This window comes from Juglans regia, chromosome 6, assembly GCF_001411555.2.
Source record: "Juglans regia cultivar Chandler chromosome 6, Walnut 2.0, whole genome shotgun sequence".
In the NCBI taxonomy this organism is placed as follows: domain Eukaryota; kingdom Viridiplantae; phylum Streptophyta; class Magnoliopsida; order Fagales; family Juglandaceae; genus Juglans; species Juglans regia.
The window spans coordinates 4,770,132-4,792,343 of record NC_049906.1 but is presented as its reverse complement, the minus strand read 5'-3'; the positions used below and the strand labels follow the sequence as shown (position 1 = coordinate 4,792,343).

At 35.2% G+C, this 22,212-nt stretch overlaps 3 protein-coding genes across 6 annotated transcripts; 1 reads left to right on the top strand and 2 right to left on the bottom strand.

The window, feature by feature from the left end:
• Positions 1–246: 246 nt before the first annotated feature.
• On the bottom strand, positions 247–2,337 carry LOC109021249 (acyl-lipid (9-3)-desaturase-like). Its single transcript, XM_019003847.2, has one exon. The coding sequence runs from the start codon at positions 2,064–2,066 to the stop codon at positions 723–725; it is 1,344 nt and encodes a 447-aa protein (XP_018859392.2). The 5' UTR covers positions 2,067–2,337; the 3' UTR covers positions 247–722.
• Positions 2,338–11,589: 9,252 nt separating this feature from the next.
• Positions 11,590–16,010, top strand: LOC109020494 (UDP-sulfoquinovose synthase, chloroplastic). Of its 3 annotated transcripts, XM_035691311.1 has the most exons (4): positions 11,596–11,801; positions 12,471–12,517; positions 13,851–14,935; positions 15,396–16,010. In XM_035691311.1, exons 3-4 carry the CDS (start codon positions 13,889–13,891, stop codon positions 15,795–15,797), a joined length of 1,449 nt encoding a protein of 482 aa, XP_035547204.1. In that variant the 5' UTR covers positions 11,596–11,801; positions 12,471–12,517; positions 13,851–13,888; the 3' UTR covers positions 15,798–16,010. The 3 variants fall into 3 exon arrangements, with proteins under 3 accessions (XP_018858503.1, XP_035547204.1, XP_018858504.1); XM_019002958.2 differs by lacking the exon at positions 12,471–12,517 and having other exon boundaries at positions 11,590–11,801; XM_019002959.2 differs by lacking the exon at positions 12,471–12,517 and having other exon boundaries at positions 13,837–14,935.
• Positions 16,011–16,403: 393 nt separating this feature from the next.
• Positions 16,404–20,541, bottom strand: LOC109020495. Of its 2 annotated transcripts, XM_019002960.2 has the most exons (7): positions 20,344–20,540; positions 19,449–19,567; positions 19,119–19,201; positions 18,716–18,837; positions 18,009–18,173; positions 17,631–17,724; positions 16,404–16,860 (listed from the first exon to the last, which is right to left on the bottom strand). In XM_019002960.2, the coding sequence occupies exons 1-7, from the start codon at positions 20,393–20,395 to the stop codon at positions 16,611–16,613; spliced, it is 885 nt and encodes a 294-aa protein (XP_018858505.1). In that variant the 5' UTR covers positions 20,396–20,540; the 3' UTR covers positions 16,404–16,610. The 2 variants fall into 2 exon arrangements, with proteins under 2 accessions (XP_018858505.1, XP_018858506.1); XM_019002961.2 differs by lacking the exon at positions 18,009–18,173 and having other exon boundaries at positions 20,344–20,541.
• Between the last annotated feature and the right edge of the window lie 1,671 nt (positions 20,542–22,212).

Genomic DNA, 22,212 nt, shown 5'->3' with positions numbered 1-22,212 from the left:
ATTTTTTACTATTCACTATTATTTACAGATCACCTCACTACCCGAGCCCCCTACAACAGAGCAATATCAAGTAAAGGAAGTCCAATGGTTTCTTTTTATATGACTGGAGAAATTGGATAGATCTCAGACCAAATAACAGGAAGGGGCAAATAATCAGGAACGTGGAATAACAGGATGGATAGCCTAACATGAAAGTAAAACTGATCTTAGAATGAGGTTGGAGATGAGAAATACAATATCAAGATATGCAAATCAGGAAAACAACAAAGGCCAATCTAATGATCAGATCATTGGTCTCAACGACAATGGAGTTCCAAACACAAACACAAAATAACATATTGGGAGAGACTCAAAGCCTCCTAAGAGTGATCAAATGCAAATACTTTATGAAAACACGATTACTTTTACATTCCACTAATCCCTACCTGTGGTGTTGAGAACAAACAAGGAGGGTGAGGAATAATATCGGTATTCATACAATTCCGAAAAGGGCATGAGCTGATCTCACAAACATGCAGACCGAATAATGATTGTTTGAAGCGTCTAAGAAATGATAAATATGACTATTATTCTTCCATTGAAACCAAGGATGACCAGCCTCAGATACCAATCGAAATGAAGTTATCGCACCTACTTAACACCGATGTCAAATAGGCATGAATACTGCAATGTCAAAATTCTTAGAATGCTTCAAAAGATGCCCATCTCAGATTCTCATCCTGTCATCCATGAGTGTTGACAGCTTCCCAGACCAAATTCTTTGGGACTGGATTGGCAAGATCACGAGCCTGCAGGGCTGCAGTCCGGAGCGTCCCAATTGTCATTACATTGGCCTCCCAGAATGACACACAGTTGTAAGGTAAATTATGCTTCTTGCATAGTTCCTTAACAAATGGCGAGGCTTTCCTGAGATTGCCTCGAGGTAAACGAGGAAACAGATGATGCTCAATCTGAAACTGGAGCCCACCATGAAACCAATCCATCCAAGACGCGCAAGATATATCCAGCGTGCCCATGGTCTGCTTCTCACACCAATCACTTCCACTCGGCGGGCCAACATAAACACAGGACGAGAAATGGTTCAAACAGAACTGAACATGTTGAATCCCCGTGACCGAGAAACTTGCAAGAACAAACATTATTCTCTCACCCCAATTGGGTAAGCATGAAACAAGAAAAGGGTACCAAATCCAAAACACAAGTATACCGAAGATCTCCTGACCCCTCTTGGACACCCTTCTCTTAGAAAACAACAACGAGAACGATTGCGCGAACAAGTTAAGCCTAGCAAGACACATCACAGGATAAAACGTCCAATGCTGGTAACTAACCAAGAACCTAGTAAATGAATCAAAATTCATCTTCCTTTCATAGTAGCAAGAAGTAATCGAGTTGAAGAATTTTGAAGATACCACAAAGAATGGCATGTGCTGCACATCCGGATCGAAATCAAGGCTGTTGCAAGCAATGTGATGTGCATTGTGGTTCCTCTTCCACCAGGCAATGCTAATCCCTGCAAGACAATTCCCAGTAAGAACCTGAGCGAAGCGATTGAACCGAGGGGTGGCCATTATCTGGTAGTGTCCAGAGTCATGCCCAAGCCAGCCACTCTGTATCCAGAGGAACCCCATCAAACCCCCGCAAACCAAATGCACCAACGTGCTATCAGAGCACAAAATACCGTAAACACTCGCAACAAACAATATTGCCATCAAACAAAGCGTAAAGAACACTCCGTGTCCCTTCTTTTCAAACAGACCCATCTTGGAGAATTCCGAGACAAGTTTCCTGTAATCTTTAGAAGCCTCTGAAACAGAGTAATCACGGAGGTAATACCCGGTAAAGAACTTGTCAAGATACTGCCATGCAGTACCCGGATGGTACGCAACGAACGCGTCCGTGGCATCTCGGCCAGCGAGACTGAGCAATGGAAGGTCACCGCCTGGGTGGTCTTTAAGCCAATCTGAAACATCGTAGATCTTGCCCTGGATTGAGATCCACAGATCTCCTGAATGGTCGTGCTTCCGAAGCTCTTCCTGAGAAATGTACCTCTTGGACTCTGCCATTAATGCTGAAATTGATGGGAATTGGGATAGAGAGATCTGCGAGCGAAGCCTATCCTATTTTCTCTTTCTCTTCCTTTCTGGGTTTTCGAAAGGAAGAGACTTTTTTGAAGAACGATTACAGCATGAGGGAAAAGAAGGGATCTTTCGATCTGGATATCTCTTCCAATATTTTCTCTTCTGTTTTGAATTGTTTGGTAATTGGGGACTACGAGAGGGTGGCATATATAAGGTTGAGGTTGAAAGGGGCGTGGTATTTACAGCCTGCAACATTCAAGATACGCCACATATACTTCAAAGTCCACACATTTTTCTTTCTTTCGTTTCTATCTGTATTTCCTTTTTTTGTGCCCTTTGGTTTTTCATATTTGGTAACAATGTTGTATTTTTTTACCACAACACCACTACCATTTTGGATAGAATTATTTTATTTAAAGTTTTTTATACCACACATTATTCGCGCGCCATAACACATAACACATTACACAATAATATTATAAAATAAAGATATTTTTATAAAATAATGTTACTTTTATAAGATATTTTATCAAAATACTCTTTATTTAAAATATAATTGTATAAATTATTGTGAAAAATATTATATGTAAATAATTTCCTTTATAAAAACATCAAACATCACTACTCGAAATATGTCACTTTCTTTAGGAATTATTACAAACTATGGTTATAAAAAAATCAAAAACACATTTCATGCCAACTCATGTGGTGAGTTTTCACGTCTAAAGATTGATGGATGTCTCAACTCGAATGTTGCACTTTATACTATCTATGTACACCTCGCACATGCTTAAGTCAGAGGACTTGAGGAAGATGAAGAAAGTGTGAACCATATTGAGGATACCTTCAAACAGTTTTAACTTTCCCCAAGGTATTTATACTAGGGTTGTGGACGTCATCGCGGTGGTGGTGGGGGTGGTTCTTCTCACATTGCTATTAAGTAGGCAAATTTTATGCAAGTTGCGTTATTGCTCTTCGTTAAGGTCTCGTTTGTTTTCATAAATGAAATGAGTTGAGTTAAAGATTGAATAAAATATTGTTAGAGAATTTATTTTTTTAATAAGAAATTCTATTTGTAATTTCTAAATGGAGACTGCATATGTAAACCTTTCATTAAATGAAAAAAATATATCATTTTGAAAATGATATTATTATAATTTTAAAAAATTTTAAAGAAAAAATTGACTAAGTTTACATATATAATTTTTAAATAGATATTATACGTAATATTGCTCTTTTTTAATATTATTTTTATTTTAAAATTTAAAAAAATTAAATTATTTATTTTATATAAAAATTTTAAAAAATTATAATAATTAGATAAAATGAAGTTAAACAAATTAAGTTGAACCGTTAAAAGCTAGCTCTGTATTGTCAATTCCCTGCTATCATGTGCGTTTGTTTGGTATTGCATTGTAAGCGGTCTTGTCATATTAATGTTCTGTCATATTTAATTTCTGCTTGGGAACCTTATGCAGTTAGTCAGTTATACACTCGTCCTTGTGAGATTTTGGCCTATTGCTTGCTTGCTTCCTCCCTCTCTCACCTTGTCTAGGCCTCCATCCTCCCTCCTTGCACATAGCTTTTTTTCCTTTGATTGGCTTGTCCATGGCTCGCCTCCCTCTAATTCTTCTTTGGCAAAAGGGGGAGTTGTAACTCCATTCCAAAAAACAAATAACAAATATAATATGAAGAAAAAAGGAAAGATGAAAAAAAAGTGATGGTCAGAATGTAGGGTAAATGTTAGATATGTAGAGTGTAGAGCGCAATAGAGTTGAAGGATAGAAATAAAACTCATGGCCAAGTGAGAAAGATGTGGATGAGCAGTGCATGGTTGAGAACTTGTGCATATGGATATGTAGGAAGAGAAAACTTTAGCACCGATCCGTCCAACCACTCCCAATTAACAGCCCACCAATAGTTAAGTGACATGTAGGCTTCACACCACAACTATCATGTGGATGCACAACATCATATTTACACCACCATTTAAGAACATGTGTGTGAGAGAGAGAGAGAGAGAGAGAGATTCGACCAATTGCTCACCAATGAGGGGTTAAGCGCAGTAGTGGATCTAGGTGGAGATCGAATGAGGCACAGCTAGGGTCGACGACAACGGAGCTCGAGAGAGCAACCTACGGTGGAGTCGACGGCGATGATTGAGTTAGAGGAAAGAGAACAATGTGCGTCGGAGTTGAGTTGAGAAAATGCAGATCTGAGTTTAGCATTGTTTTGGCTTCATGGCTGTGAAATCTGTGGTGTGTGGGGATCCTTTGGTGCGGTTTTTTTTGGTTATGAGAAACAAAAGAGATTTGTGTATTACGGTAGTGCTGGGTGCTATCGGTGGTGGTGTTAGAAGGTGCAGTGGTTCAACTATGGCAGTTTAATCATGCAACGAGGCCGTGGGGTTGTAGGTTTCCCGTGGGCTATAGGTAGCGGTGGCACTGTGGCAGAGAAAGCTTGCGGGATTGTCATGCATGGGAAGAAATTGTGCTCTATTTTTAAGGAGCAAAAATATAGGTTTGTTGGGCGGTTGGGACACGGCGTCTGACCTATTTTCATGGTGGTTCAAGGTTGGCTACGAAGGTTATACGTGGGGCTTCGCAGTGCACTTTCCTTGTGGTGCCATGCAGTGCTTAGTTATCTCATGGTGCAACGATTTTTTATTTTTTATTTTGTGGCAAGGGATGGTGGCGCACGGTGGGGCTTTGGGCTGCTATGATGGTGGTTATTGCTGGGTGGGTTAACGAAGGCTAAACGTAGTACACTAGTCTTTCTCTCTATGTGTGTGTGTGCACGCAATGGCTTTCGGATTCAAGATTGATGTGGAGGGGCTATTGTGGGTTCTATCATAGAAGATGAAACTCACGGCGTGGAGGAGTAGATATTGAGGGCTGGAATTGGTGTGAGTAAAGTGGCGGTTGGCAGCAGCGTTGAACAACAAATCACCATAAGGGAAAATAGAAGAGAAAGTGGTGAGAGAAGGGAACCAGAGAATCTGAGATGGTCGGCAACACCAAGGTAGGCAACGGATGGTCGGCGTCGGACTGGTGGCGGTAGAATTGAACTTACTATCGTGTGGTGGTGCAAAGAGACGAAAGTAAAGAGGGACAGATGGAAGTGTTATTGGCTTGGGCTATATTCCTTTTCTATTTTGAGAGTTATACCTTATGAATGAGGCTATTGTGGGTTTGGTGAAATTTTTGATGTGGCAGCAGATGAAATGGAGGTTGTTATATGCACAATATCGATCAGACTGCTTAGAAGCGGAACTGATATAGGAACTAACCAAAATGCAATTTTGTATGAATTTTTGTGTGAGAAAAATTCTTTATTTTTTGAATAAACACAAAAAAAAAAATATGGACCACATGTCCTTTGTTTTAATACTCTTGAGCCGCTTCGATAAAGTGATTAATGTGATGAGAATTTATATCCTACTAATTTTATTTTATTTTATTTTATTGAGGAATTGAGCATATTTAATTTTTTTAATAATATAGTAAATATAATGATCATAATAATGGGAAAAACGATAATGATGGTGATTGTGATGATAATTACGATATTAGTTACCATAAATATTAATGATAGTGACAATACTACTAGTAAGGGTATAAATGTAATAACATAGGTGGATTTTGCCCAATAACAAATTCCCCCCTCAAATATGAACTTGGAATTTGAATTTGAATGATTGAAAATTCCGTGAAATTTTCAAATTACAACTTCAATTATGAAAAACCTCATCTCAAATTTCGTCCAAATAAAACAAGAAAACCTTGTAGATTTCAATCAGATTTTGATCATTGGACTTTCTGTTATTAGATTTCAATCACCCTTTAAATATCAATTTTTCAAAATTTTTTTTTTTTGAAACTTCAAATTTTCAATTAAGTAATTGATAAATCATATTTTAAGTTTAATATTGTGATTATCTTATGCGCTAGTCTATGTACATACGATAATTATGTACTTACTTATATGAGTAAGGCGACAAATCACACTCTCATCTCATTATATAAAATGCAAAATTTTTTATCCCCTTGTATAGTACTTTATTTGTTTTAAAGAAAAGAATAGTGCTAGGCTGCCGCCCAGCATTGACTGTTGGGCGTGCCTAGCACAAATTTATCTTCTAATTTTTTTTTTACTCATATTTTTTTTTTATCATTTTAAAACATTTAAAAAAAATACAAAAAAATATAAATACACTAATAATTACTTCTTTAACTATTAAGTAAATAAAAAAATAAAAAAATAAATTAAAATATATGAGATGTCAAAATAACATTTTCCTAAAGAAAAACTCTAAAGTCGATCGATAATGGCACCTCATCATAGTATGATATAAGTTAGATAAGAGCCTGTTTTGTAGAATCTTCATAATATATAAAATATATTATAAATACAATATGATATGGCTTGTTGGGGCAAATCTCGTTTGGTGACAAAATCAAAATGTATGTGTGTGGCTTGGGATAGAAAGTTGACCCAAAAGATATATAGAGACGTGGCATGCATATTCTGATCATAATGTTCTCTAAGTACCCATCTTATTATTATTTTTTAAATAATAATACTGGATATAATTATGAATTGTATAAATATCGTACAATATTTTTAAAAAAGAGTGAAATTATTATTAAAAAATTAATTTTTTTATGTAAGTTTAATATGTACTTATTTTTTTAAAAGAAATTATACGGCATTTGTACACTTTATAACTGTAAATATGATTTCTTATTTTAAATATTAACTTCAATTTAAAGTAACTTTAATTTTAATTTTCAACTTCAAAGGGGAGAGGGAAAGAGTTTGAACGGTAGATAGCTCAAAGGAACATTAGAATGTTAGATTTTGAATGCCAAAAATAGGAAGCAACCTACATTCATTTACCTGCTTGTACCTAGGGGTGGGCAGCGGGGGCCCGCTCCCCGCTACCCCTCCCCCGTCCGCCTTGCCCTTGCATGGGCGCGCAAGCTATCCTGCACCGCATCATGCGGGTAGTACTTCTACTTGTACCCTCTACAAATCCTATTGGCCTACTTAATGATTTTAATAGTAATAATAATACGTCAACATTTTTGTACATTTGGAAGACCCACAAGAGTGTGAGTGTCACGTTAAAACCCCAACACAAATTTATGGTTCTTTATGAATATCAGAATATGCCATTTGGATATGCTATAACAGAACCAAAAATGGAAGATAATATCGAAAATTAATATCTCATCTAAATTGGGGAGCTCTAATTAGAGAGTTGAGAAGAAAATTCTAGTATGTCATCTCAGTTTATCTCTTCATTTTGATCGTTCATATATTTAATTTTTTTATTTAATGATCAAGAAAGTTATTTTTAATGTATTATTATATTTTTTATTTTTAAATAATATTTAAAAATATTAAAAATAAAAACTTTATACTAACGGGCAAGTCCAACTGTCAAAACTAGACGGCATGTTAGCACGAATGGTATTAATAATTTTAGAGTCCATAAGTTTTGTATATTTTATTTTAAAAAAATTTAATAAATTTTTGTTATATATTTTTTAATAATGGATTATTTTTTAAAAATAATAAAATTTATACACTGTAAAATTATATTACTCTTTTGTAAGTAAATATATAAGGTCGAAGAAATTCTTATTGCATTTTCCTCTTATCCGACGGAACGTGTTGTGGGGTTACAAATGAACAGAGGAGTAGGATGGGCACATGGATTATTGCGTAGGACAAGAGTGCTGTCACGTCAGATGAGTTCTATTTCTATGTATCTATCATCGTATTGGGTTGTCCATGACCAACATGTTCCAAACACATTTTGCTAAGGTTTGAAAGCTTTAGGCTTCGTTTGGAACCAAAAATCCTCTCAACTCATCTCAACTCATCATTACAACTTTTTCAAATCTCAATACAAAATATAATAAACAATTCAACTTTTTCAAATCATAAAATAATAATAATAATAATAAATAATATTCTAACAATATTTTATTATCTCAACTCAACTCACTTCAACATCCAAACGCAACCTAAATTGCAGCTTAAGCTACGTTGTATGTCAGTATGCCTGGTTTTGGAGATTAAGTACACTTTTTTTTTTTTTTTTTTGCTGGCTTGAATTAGTTTTTTCATGCAATGATGAAATCGAGTAAGATATGGTTCAACTCCTTGGGGAAAGAAAATCCAAGCCATCATGGAATTGGTAAAAGGGTACTGATATTTTAAAATTTCTACATCACATACTATTTATATAATATAATTTAATTTTAAAAATAATGTTTAAAATTTAAATCTTATAAATCGCGTCTTATAATTTAAGTTGTATAAATACTATGCTCTACACCGACTTGAGAATAAAAAAATAAAAATAAAATTGGACGTTTGAGTGGAAGTAATGATCTTGAATGAGGTAAAGAAGATGGATACAACGGTTTAGAATGTTAAGGAAGCTGTTGTTTTGTTGGCTACAAAGAAGATTCAAATATATAGGATTGCACTTTTGTAAGTTAAAGCGTGAAAAACTGCTGTAGAACTTATTTTTCTCATCCTTGACCAAGAGAGTATGAAAGCTCCTAATTTAGGAAAGGTCTTAGCATGGCAAGATGATGTTAAAAGAGAAAGTGAGCTTGAGGAGACTCTAAAGTAATTTTATGGCTAGTGAAGTGCTACAGTCATAAAGAGAGTCTATAAAATTATCTCACAAACTGACGTGATTTTATGTGATCCATTAGATTTACTTTATATAAAAATAATTTTACAATTTGATGAAACACATCAAGATACGTCAGTTTGTGAGATTAATTTTTATATAATCACTTTGTTGCTAAAGTATCTCTTATGGCTATTATAGTGAGTGGGACCCACAAGTAGGTGAAACTAGCTTGAGATGGTCAAGGTAAGTTATGAGGTGGTGCGCGAATATCACTAGTTATGCAATCTACATAACTTGAATAAAAGAGTGATGATACATACAAAACACATTTTCACAATAATGTTGGAAAATGAGAGTATTTGTGTAAAATGATATTATTTTTATAAGGTATTTTACAAACGAGTAATGATACACACATAATATATTTTCACAATAATATTGTAAGATGAAGGTATTTTTATAAAATAATATTATTTTTATAAGGTGTTTTATAAAAATACTCCTCATTTAAAACATAGTTGTGTAAAGTACTGTGAAAATATTGTATAAATCATTGTGTAAACAGAGTAATGATACACAAACAACATATTTTCACAATATATTTCACAATAATGTTATGAGATGATGATATTTTTGTAAAATGATGTTATTTTTATTAGGTGTTTTATAAAAATATCTTTTAATTTAAAACATAGTTGTGTAAAATATTGTGAAAAATATTATGTATAAATCATTTTTGTAAATAGAATACGACTCGACAATACCATGATAAAAGGTAGTAAATCGTTGATAAACTATTAAAACAAAAATTTAAAGAAACTTCTTATAGAAAATGACATAAATCTTGTAAAGGAGGAAGGGGAAAAGGAAGAAATGATCCTTCCCCTCATGGAGCTTGGGAAGAGTTTGTTTAAAGGAAAATTTTGAGAGGGAAATGCACCGTTCAAAAGAGAAAAAGCTAGATTGGTGAAAAAGGTGGAACTATATGCTAAAAAAAAGGTTGAAGTACAAGTTTTTGTGCTTTGAACCAAAACAATCTCCAAAATTTAAGAGTATTTAAATGAGAGGTAAAATGTTGACTCAATTCGTTAAATTTTTAATTACCTCAAAAATTAAGAAAAAAATGATCGTCTCTATAACTTTTTGTTCATTCTTATGTTGAGCAAGATGGTATAAATTCTCAATGACTAAATATGAAATTCTCTATCTTATTTGGTTAAAGAGAAAAATTATGATAAAAAAAAATGAGCATTTTATTTAAATTCGTGTCATATTCCTTCCCATCTAATCTTGTAGTTCATATCTTTTAAATTTATTTTTACCAATTTTACAAGCTTAAATTGCCATATTGTATTTATAGTTTTATTATTGCAATACCAATTCAAAACTCTCCTAAATCAATTTTTGCCCAATTTTTAATTAAGTAATGTTGAATAATATTATAGAGTTTGTAAGTCTCGTACATTTTTTTTTTAAAAAAAAAAGGTTAGGTTAACCATTAAAAAAATAATCTTTTCAAATAGATCGCATATTTATCTACTATTTTTTTTTTAAAGGAGAGTATATATACCTTGCACATTTTATAACTGAAAATATAATTCTTTTTCCCAACATTGAATAGATGTTGATATGGCATGTTCTGCATTGTTGATTTCCATCATAGTGGTCAAGATGCAACCCATTTTCACTTAAGAAAAAAATTTATTTATTATATATTTTTATTATCATCTTTTTAATATCTAAAGATGTGATATTAAATAATAGGTCAATGAAATATTATAAATATTTTTTAATTATTTAATACTAATGATGAGAAAATGATAACAAAAGAGATGCCTAAAAGCGCATGTTCGGTCTTAGGGCTATTCATCCGGGTTCCGACCTAAAAATTCGAGTATACTTGGATCGGAACCAGGGTTTTAAATTCAGACTGAAACTCGGATGAATCCGATTTTTTTTTCCCTTCCTATTTGGTTGTTTCAAACTTTTGTCATGTCTCGTCTAAATGAAACAAATTCATTTAAAAATACTTTCTTAATTATTAAATAAAAATAAATAAAATTAGATATATCTTCTATGAAAATAGTATTTTTCAAGTTGAAAACGTTTGTCAGACTTACAACTTATCTCCTAAGTCATGTCCATTGGATCATTGTCGCAATAGTGAAAAGTTGAAAATGTTTTACTCTGCAAACTCACTGCCCAGACCTCATTGTACAGTTTATCCTCTCGAGCCCGATATCACTACTAAACAACGATAAACAGTTATATATATATATATATATATATATATATATATATACACACGCACACACACATACATATATAGAGAGAGAGAGTCAACTACTATATATGATTCTTTATAGGACTTTCTTATGAATATACGTGGTTTTAGATTGAGGTCGTATTTCAACGCATTAAATCTTGAAAATTCTGTAATCCACATTTTATCTTACTATGATAAGGTAGCATTGTCTATCAACCTTAAAATTTTTTTTTTCGACAAAAATATGAACGATCAATGGTGATAATTAAAAGTGTCACATTTTATATAAAAATAATATTATATACAGTTATAAAGTGTACAAACATCATACAATCGTTTTAAAAAAAATATAATTTATTATTAAAAAGTTAATTTTTTTTTTTTTATATAAATTTCATATTTACTCATATTTTTAAAAAAAATTACGCGATATTTATGCACTTTATGATTACAAATTTTATTTCTTTTACGTAATATGATGATGGAGATAAGAGCTCGATTTGTAACATTACTCATATTGAACTATAGTGCGTTTGTTTTATTTTTTTTTAGAGATTGACCTATAGTACTTGAACGGACATTGGTATCGCCCTCTTATCTGCGCATTGAGATTATCTATTTGGCATAAAACGAATATACCTCCTTCCTTCCTTCCTTTAGAACGCAAAACCTGACTCTGTGCCTCGAATCCTCAAAAACCCTTCTTTCGTTCAAGCTGATACTCACTCAGTCACACCCATTTCGCCATTTCATTTGGGTTACAAGTTTTAGACCAAGCCCCGGCAGTCCTATCAAGGTGATAATTCTCTTTCAACTGCTTCCTGCAATTTTTTCTTATCTTTACGTTTTTGTTGAATTATCATCTACGTTTGCGATGCTGACTTTTAAGTAGAGCTAAAATATCTTCGAAGTTTGTAGAAATAATTGGGTTGTTTGCAAATATTTCTTTGCCTTTGTGTGTGTTAGCGCGCGGTTCACTCGTTCGTTGTGATGTTCCAGAGAAGCAAAAATGCCACTGATTCATTTGAATGTCCTATTTAGTTCATTTTAAATCTTAAGGCGGTTAAGAATCCTAAGATAGTGAATTTCAGCTCATATATAAGAAGCTTATATACGAACCTGATTGACATTGTGAACTAAATAGGACATTCAAATGAATGTCCTGAAAACTTGTAAACTTGAAATAGAATGACCAAAATGAGCACATATTCGATGATTAAGTGAAGAAGAAAGCATGGCTTTCAACTATTTTTTATATTTCATTCTGAAGATTACTCCTTTGATGGGAGTCAATTCGAAACTTAAGGCATGGCATTTTCGTAATTCTTCCTCCGTTTCAACTTTCTGGTTTCTCCCCTTTGCTTTGCAAACTCATAATCAAATCCCTAGATCTAGAATTCATTTTTTGCTCTCTGTCTCCACTCTCCACACTCCGACGACTGACATCACCTCCACACTGCTGCAGCTCCTGCTCTGTTGAAGCTCAGTCCGCTCGTGTTAGATCTGGATCTGGTTGGATATTTGCCTCTTTTTCTCTTATAGACATCTCTGCTAGCATATCTGCAGATTTCAGAAATATATAACAGTCATTATTTGTATGTTAGAGATTACTTGTGGCAAAAGTTCATATTCAAGTAAAGCTAAAAAATGGAAATAGCGATCCCATAAGATAATTTACTAACCATAGTGTGACCCGATCCCTTGGCACCTTGCCGAGAAGGCCAATGTTTCCCTTACAGTCATTTCTCCAATATGGAGATCATATTTACTGATATAAGCTGCAGTTCTTAGGTACAAACTCTCTCATGTCATGCATTATAAGTCACCCTCCCAGAAAACTGAAATGACGAGTCGCGGTTTTCTAGTTAGGGACGAGATTGAAGTGCCAAAACAGAGCTAAGAAATGAAAATCCAAGAAAGGATTGAAGCTGAAATGGTATTATTTTCACCTTTAGAGCTGGCTCAAGCTTTCGGGCCAAAGCTAGTGAGATTGTTGTCTTCCCAAAACTTGGAGGACTCAATAGCAAAGTCATTCTGTCAATTTCATGTGCACAAAATGAAACATGGGTTTCAGAAATACAGTCTTAAATCTTAATATCCAGTATCCAATTCATGATTTCATCTGAGCATGTTTTCCCACCTCCTAGGCTTTATGAACCCACTAACATCTTTAAGGATAGAAAATTTCCATCCCAATCCAAATTTTCTCCGTACAAAATCATGGATAAAAAAAATCATAGTTTATGCGGTTCCGATGGTGTAAATGTTAAGCAGAAGATTGACTGGTTCCAACTTCCAATGTTACTTGTATTTTGTCCACTCCTCCCTTTATTACGTTGCAAGTCTTTGTTTGTGTACCTGATCTCAGCCAACCTTATATATATATATATATATATATTGAAATAATTCTGGTTATGGCTTGGCTCTGCTTACTCGAAGTTAGCTTTTTTCTTTTATTTTTCTTGTGTTAATTTTTTTGTCACTTTGTAAAGAAGGATTTGAAGGGTACAAATGTTATTATAGTTTGGTGCTTGGTTGAATTTCTGAGCTCACTTTTTGCTTGCTCATTTTTTACAATGAAATATTGGCACTTTTGCATTTATACCCATAATCCATAGATAGATCATACATGGTATATCACTGTCATAAATATGACAAAAGTGAGTATGTAGATACTTAGTTTCCTCAAAGTACTCCTCCATGGATTCACGTGGCCACCAGCAACTTCGTGTAAAGTCGATTACTTGGCCCTTTGCATAAAGTCACCATGACATTGAAACTCTATTACTTGACCCTTTGCACAAAGTCACCAAGACATTGAATCTCTGCAGCTTCTACCATGCAGGTTTACGTGCATACTGGTTGGAGGAAGCTAACTTTAAGATGGCGCATTTGCTTTCAACTTCATGCTCCATAAAAGTCTCCTCTGGCTGCAGACCTTACTCTTTGCCATTGAAACAAGGCTTAAGCACATTTCCGACCTCTTTAACTTTTCAAGCATCTGAATCTCCATTTACAAGGCTTGTCTCACGAGGAGAAAAGCATCAAAGAAATTATACAGTCCATGCAACCACGCTTCCTGTAAGCAAGGAAGGCCCAACTCAACCCAGCTCTGGCTCCCATCAGACCTTGAAAGAGCCATCTAAGCCGCAGAGGGTCATGGTCATTGGTGGAGATGGCTACTGTGGTTGGGCCACTGCCCTCCACCTATCCAACAAAGGTTATGAGGTTGCCATTGTTGACAGCCTTGTACGTCGGCTTTTTGACCACCAGCTGGGCATTGACTCCCTGACTCCAATCCACTCAATTCACAACCGCCTCCGCTGTTGGAAATCTCTCACTGGAAAAACTATTGAACTCTTCATTGGTGACATTTGTGACTTTGAGTTCCTATCAGAAACCTTCAAGTTGTTTGAGCCTGATGCTGTTGTTCACTTTGGGGAACAGAGATCTGCCCCTTATTCCATGATTGACCGGTCACGAGCTGTTTATACACAGCAGAACAATGTGATTGGGACCCTCAATGTACTCTTTGCTATAAAAGAGTTTAGGGAGCAGTGTCATTTAGTGAAGCTAGGGACCATGGGAGAATATGGGACTCCAAATATCGACATCGAGGAGGGTTACATTACAATTACTCATAATGGAAGAACAGATACTCTGCCTTACCCCAAGCAAGCTAGCTCGTTCTATCATCTGAGCAAGGTTCACGATTCAAATAACATAGCCTTCACTTGCAAGGCTTGGGGGATCAGAGCCACAGATCTGAATCAAGGAGTGGTTTATGGGGTGAGGACGGATGAGACTGAGATGCATGAAGAGCTCTGCAACAGGTTTGATTATGATGGTGTGTTTGGAACTGCACTGAACCGATTCTGTGTTCAGGCTGCTGTGGGTCATCCACTTACTGTTTATGGCAAAGGGGGCCAGGTAAGAATCATGTACTCAATATAACCATAGTATTGCTGCATCTCCCAAATACAAAAGTGAATACTTGGAAGCAATTATGAGAAAGATGATATATTATGGTAGTTATGCACAAGAATATCTCCGGACTGATAATCTGTAGAACCAGCAATTTACCGAATGCTTCTTCTTTTTGACATTTAAACTGTCGCATTAAAGCTTCTTTAGGAATTTCTTATGTAAAAAATTTTAGTGATGAATCTTTCTGCAAAGTTGCTTTTATGTAAAGCTTTTGGATGGAAATTGGGTAAATAGGAACCGCAGAAGGTTAATGTTTCCTGTTCATCATGATATGGTGAAACATGCTAAGGTCAAGAAGAATCTACAATCATATGCAGCAATTTTCTTGTTATTCATGCTATTCTGGCTTATAAATGTGCATGACTTTCTTTCATGTATTAATTGGTTTTTTTAATGTGTTCAGACCAGGGCATTCCTTGACATAAGAGACACAGTTCAGTGTGTTGAGCTTGCCATTGCAAATCCCGCACAGCCTGGTGAGTTTCGGGTCTTCAATCAATTCACTGAGCGGTTTTCTATCAATGACCTTGCGACCCTTGTTACAAAAGCTGGAGAGAAGCTTGGCCTTAATGTTCAAAGCATTTCTGTGCCAAACCCAAGAGTAGAGGCAGAGGAACATTACTACAACCCCAAGCACACTAAACTTGTTGAATTGGGACTTAAACCTCACATTCTTTCTGACTCACTTCTGGACTCATTGCTCAATTTTGCTATCAAGTATAAGGATCGTGTTGACACAAAGCAGATAATGCCCAGTGTTTCATGGAGGAAAATTGGTGTCAAGACAAGGACCATTACAGCGTGATCAAATACTTGTGATTTGTAGTAGAAGACACGATAATGTCTCATCAATAGAAACTTGGAGAAACAACCTTGTATCTACCTCCTTGTTCTCTCTCTTTTGGCAGGTTGTGTTACACCTTTTTGAACTCTCAAATTAAAGGTAGGCTGTGATTGCTTTGCTTAGATGCAATCTTGGAAATGGATAATCTACTGTCACATATGCTTTAGGTATCTAGTCGAAGTGCGACTAAACTCAACCCAATATTTAGATGATAAGGGTGTGAAAAGCGCTATCCAATGCTCGAAGTAGTCGAGTTCAGCGTATCATCACGCACCGTTTCTTCCTGGCGCAGCATCGCAATCCCAGTCGGAATGCATATTTCTTAGCCAATGAATATGTACCCAAAACCATGATAATTTTATTTATTTGTTTTTTTAACAATCGTGTAGTTTCAAAGCTCACTGCCAACTGGTTGGATGATTGAGAGGACAGCTCAGCCCAATGAAAATGTGGTTGGATGATTGAGAGCTGGAGTTTTTAGTGATTATTTTTATGATTTTTATGAACATTTAATTCATTTACTAGATTTTGGGATTATGTTTTTTTCTTTTTTTCCGAGCTTTCATATTGTTTTAATGAATCACACTTCTTATAATACAATTTTAAGACCGAATTCAACAACTTCCAATTCCAGATGAGTGGCCAAGTAAGAAACCCTGCACACAACGTAGGGTAATCCTTACTTATACACAGGCATTCTCCCAATGTATTTCAACCACCAATCCCTTGTATTGTCCTGAAGTTCTGTATTTTCATTATATTAATGAAAATGTATCACAATCGAGAATTAACCGATCTGTCAAGTTTTGCGGGTGACGGTGATCGCACGGATGTATCTCTGTCCCGATGAAAATGTTCTCTGATAAAATCAAGCACAACTGCAGCCAACTCATCTTGATGTGAAGTGTATTCATGATCGGCTCCTTGTATAATGTGTAGTTTATGATTAGGTATGAACTTGGCAAACTCCACGGCATCCTCTACCGGTACAATTTTATCCTTGGATCCATGGATTGTCAATACCCTGAAATAGAGACCATCAGTAACTGTTCTAGATGTTGGTGAGAATGTAACATGTGCGTAGAAGCGTATTTTTAATCAAGTTTAAGTCCATCAGGATGATATTTTACATACTCCACAAGATGGCAAAGCAAAATTCTATATGCTGCATACCTTCACATACATAATTTTCTACAGTATATTCTACCCCATAAAAGTACATGGCCTATGAACAGCCACGTTAGGGGGGTAAAAGAGGTTTGTAGAGATATCGAAGTACCATATTCCACTAAAAAGTCGAGGAAGAAAATCTGTAACTGCGTTTTGCACTCAAATATCGAAAGTTTACTCCATCACTAGAACATCAGAGTAATTAACTCTACTTATAAAAAAAGATCAGAGTGATTAATTCCATCCTTGGAAGCTTTTCTACATTCAGCAAGAATCTGGTAACTAATTGAAGAATAAAACACATATGCACACAGAAACACAACCATGTAACATATGTTAGAAGAAAGAGCATTAGTAAACCCATGCTCATGAGTCAAGGACTGACATGCCTGACCCATCTAAAAAAAAATCCTACATTTCCAGTTGGTCGTATGCTGGCAGCTCAAGCAAAAGCTGGTTGTTTTCCCCATAAACAGACTGATATAAATTGAAATAAACTAGGCACATTATATACAATATCAAGAGCACTGCGACTGACATTTATTTTTCAAACTTGATGGAAATGATTATGCAACATCACAAACATTGCAGATATGATCCATTGAAGCAATTGTATTCACTGACCTGCAGTTTTGTTGAATCATAAGGCAGGCTGCACGAGTATCTGTACTCAGACGGTCCATCAAACTTTCTTCAGTCACACGATACTCAAAAATCCCTGGGAATAGGAAAATGTCAACCAAGAAGCTGCAATAATCTGAATCAATAAAACCTAGGTACCTCTAAATTCATAACTTCTGAAAAATTAGTTATTGTAGTTATGAAGAAGGCATGCTTGTAAGTTTTAGATCAACACTCAAATTTTGAAATCCAAGGTAATAATGAAATTCCAAGCAATGTAGAACAATGAAGATAAAATAAAACTGGACATCACTAAATGATGGACAAAAGATAATGATGTCTACGACAAAACCGTCAGATTAATCGCATTTGATTGCTTACCTCTTTTATTCCTAACATCAATAAATCCATTTTTCTTGATTCTTTGTAAATAGTCTTTACCCAAGCGGCCTTCAATGCCTCTCTCAAGATCAAAACGGCCAGAAATATTGACAATTATCGAAACATCATTAAACATTGAAGCATACAAGAGCACCACATTGCCCCCTGCCAGAACATTTGAAGCATAAAGGAATTGATACACCAATCCAAAAATTGATCATTAAAATAGACTCTATTATAGCAAAAACCAATGAGGCACCACAGAGAAGCAACGACAGTTATTATATTTTTCTTTGCTAATCAACAAACGTTCTCTAGGCAAACCCTTTCAAATGCATTGCCTAGGGAATGTCAAGTGATTTCCTTCGACTAGGTTTGTCATTGCACGAGAAGAAATCAGAGGCATAAATTAAAGTTTTCAGTACTAACATATGGTAGTAACCAAGAAACCCTTGCATCCCTAAAACTAAAGGAAAATTATAGGCAAACAAAAGAAACAAAAAAACCATTAGCAATGACAAGATGATATCCGTTTCAGCAGGGCAAAAAAGAAATAAGCATCTTGGTATCACCTGAACATGCAATAAGATCGGATTGGAGTGAGTGTTAAGAAATTCCCCATCTTCAGATATGGTTTATTAGGTTTCACTCTTTATACAGCAGTTATTAGATAGATTCGATAGATTTCATATGTATTACTAACAGACCTTTACTGTGCCCAACAATTGCAGTTATTACATATTTCTTCCTTTGGAAGTGTTGGATTACTGCTCGTAAATCATCAGCTTCTCTACGGTAGTTACCATACTGGAAGGAACCTTCACTTTCCCTGGGACAGGCAGCTTCATTTAATCAGAATTGATTTTTAAATTTCTTTCCAAAATTCCACATTTATAATTTGAAAAGAAGTATATATATGACCTGTCATAGAAAGCATATCCATTAATTGACCTCACAAGTACTTGGGACATACCCAAGAACCAAAAAAAGTAAATTCAAGCTTGAAGAAAAGAGACATTACAAAATTCTTAATTACACAAATTTTATGTAATTCTTTAACTAACAAATGTACAAAATTAAGTAAATGCAAATATTAAGTAAACAGTTTACCCATTGCCAGCAAAGTCAAAACGGAAGGCACTGGTTCCTTCATTTTCTAGAGCAGCAGCAAGGTTCACCATGGGAATGCGTTCCTATCAACAAACCACTAATCTATCAGATAAACCACCCAAGTATTGACGGGAGAAATCGTACACTTCCATGAGAAAAAGGAAAAAAGAAAAAGTGGAAAAAAGGTCTAACACCATAGTTCTAAAGATGTATGATTTCTACGATATTTTAATTGTGAAACAGAGTTCAATCCCACAATGGAAAACTTGTTTTCCCGAAGACATTCATAAATTAGAATATCACAAATTATATTCTTTGAAGTGTAACAACCTTCAAGGATTGAAATCCATGGCACAATATAACCAGCTCCTTTTGATCTGTGTCATGTAATATTCCCACAAGCTTCTCTCCATGCTGGTTTTTTATTAAAATTCTCCGATGATGGGTCTCTGTAGAGATATTACAGAACAAGACGAGGGTGTAATTCAAATTGAATTATTATAATAATATGCAAAGACTAAAAACAGGGAGAAAAAGACTATTGGTAAAACATATGCTTTGTTGTTCCGGTAACAAAAATGCGTTAACGTGCATGGATTAATTACGCCAAATTCCAAAACAGCAAACCCATCGACCAGATACCTCTGTTTCCTTGATAAGTTATTTACAGGGGAAAAGCATGCATACACAAGCAAATTCTTAAGCTTCTTTACTCCAAACTCCTGGTTTGGCTAATGAGAGTACCTCAAGTACTCTCAAACATTCTCACTAACACTAATTTTCAATCGAGCATCTGATAATGAGTAAATTCAACAATTTCTATGGGCCATCCGACTGGAGAATTTCCTCTTATATTATTCGAGATGTACTTGTGGAAACTTCTTTCCGTTGCCGATGCCGAGGGGCTGTGCATCCCGAGATTAAAAAATGACTTTGTTCCGGACACCCAGTGCCCAATGAAAAAAATGGAGTATATCCACCGCTAAAATTCTTTAACTTGGGTAACTAACCATAGAAACCACCGATGTACTATAAAAATCCATATCCATCATGCATATCACAAAACTCAAAAGCAAGTCCTTCGATCACCTAAAAAGACCGTGAATTTGGGATATTCCGTCTGATGGGTATAAGTCTTGGCAAATATCAAAGCCTTATCAATCTTGTATACCAGATGATAGCTAAAAGAATTTTGGATTGTGAGAAGAAGAGAAATATGGCTCACCAAAGTGTTGGGCTCCTTCTTCCTGATTCGGACTCGGCCGAGTTATCGACATGGGTTCGCCTTGGGCTTGTTAATGGCGTGACGGAAGGGAGGACGAATGCGACCGGGTAACGGAAAAACGCAGTGGTGTTTTGCGTCTCAGTTTCGATACTGCCTAAATATTGCGCTGCGTTAACTGAAGAGGTCCCCTTGCGCGGATTTTAGCCCACGAATCAAAGGTGAAAGGGCGACAATTTTTTAATTAAATGAATTGGGTTAAAATTAGAAGTCCATCGCGTATCCAACCAAAAATTAGTATTCAGACCAATGTTTTGAATACCGTACCGGTCAAGACACTGGAACGAAATATTTCAGTACTGGTACCGTTTCGTGTACCGTTTCGGGATAGTCGATATATGAATAAATTATATATATAAATATATATAACAATTATATTCTAAAATAATAGTTTATATATGAATAAATTATATATAAATACATACATACATATAAATTATAAATAGTCTAATCTAAATTGGGGGTCAAAAAATAAACTTGTAGTTTGAAAAAACGAAAAAAAAAAAAAAAACACAGGCCGAAATATCGGCCGGTACCGGCCGAAATATAGGCCGGTACAGGCCGAAATTTAGGCCGAAACGGCCGGTATTTTGGCCGGTACGGTATATATCTAGTACCTGTACCGGCCGGACGGCCGAAACGAAAAATTTCGACCGTACCGGCCGGTACGGTACGAAATTAAAAACATTGATTCAGACTAATTTTTCTTGGAGTTATAGAGTATGCAAGTATCGTATAATCATTTAAAAAAAAAATGAGATCTATTATTAAAAAATTAACTTTTTTTTTTCATGTGGTTCCTGTATTTACTCATTTTTTTTTAAAGGATTAGGCGGCATTTACTCACTCACGATTGTAAATATTATTTCTTAGAAAAAATTATTATTAAAAATAAATTTTACTATTTAAATTAGGGCTGTACAAAACTTGGAGAAACTGGCCGGTGCCGACTCAGATAGGCCGTCGGAGCAACGAATCGATCGGCAGGCGGCAACATTTTATTAAAACCGACGTCAACCGATTAGGCGCTAGTTCGAACCAAGGATAAACCGCTGAACCGGCCAACATCGATTTTCCTTTTTTTTTTAATCCCTATACAAAAACGATGTCGTTTCACTTAAATGAATGAAACAACGTCAACGTTTTAGGGCTTGGAAACAGAAGGGAAAAAAAAAATTAATGGGATTAATAAACACCCTTCCTTTTCTTCTTCTTTCTAACTCCTCTATTTTCTCCTTTGCAACTCTTATTCTTAGACTCATGGCAGACAACGCGGCTTCCCTCCTCCGTCACAGAGATGCCGATGGTAGACCGAAGAACCGCACTGATGCATGTCGAGACTGAGACTATCGTTTTTCTCTCCCCTAGTTGGCCGATTTCGAGTATCACCCAATGACGTCGATGCTGCGTCGATTTGGCACCGAAACTGCGCCGATTCCATTGATTTTCACTCCTAATTTAAATGATGTGAATGGTATATATAAAATAAAAAATTAATTAGTATTTTGGAGTATCTGACTTGCTTAATTAAATAGATCGGATAAAAATTAACCTATATATTATGACACATGAAATTTTACTACTCACTACAAAACGATTATCTTTAACCCTAATAGTAAGTCTTGATCTTGAAAGTATGTTCTCTTAGATCTAAAATTCAAATACGATTTCTTAAAAAGCTATGTTCCATTGGTAAAAAACTAATAATTTACATTATTTAACCATAATAAAGGTACGTTGTACAGTACTTGCATGATTTTTGAAATTTCTCATCATAAAAAATAAAAATAAAAATTCTATATTGATCATAAC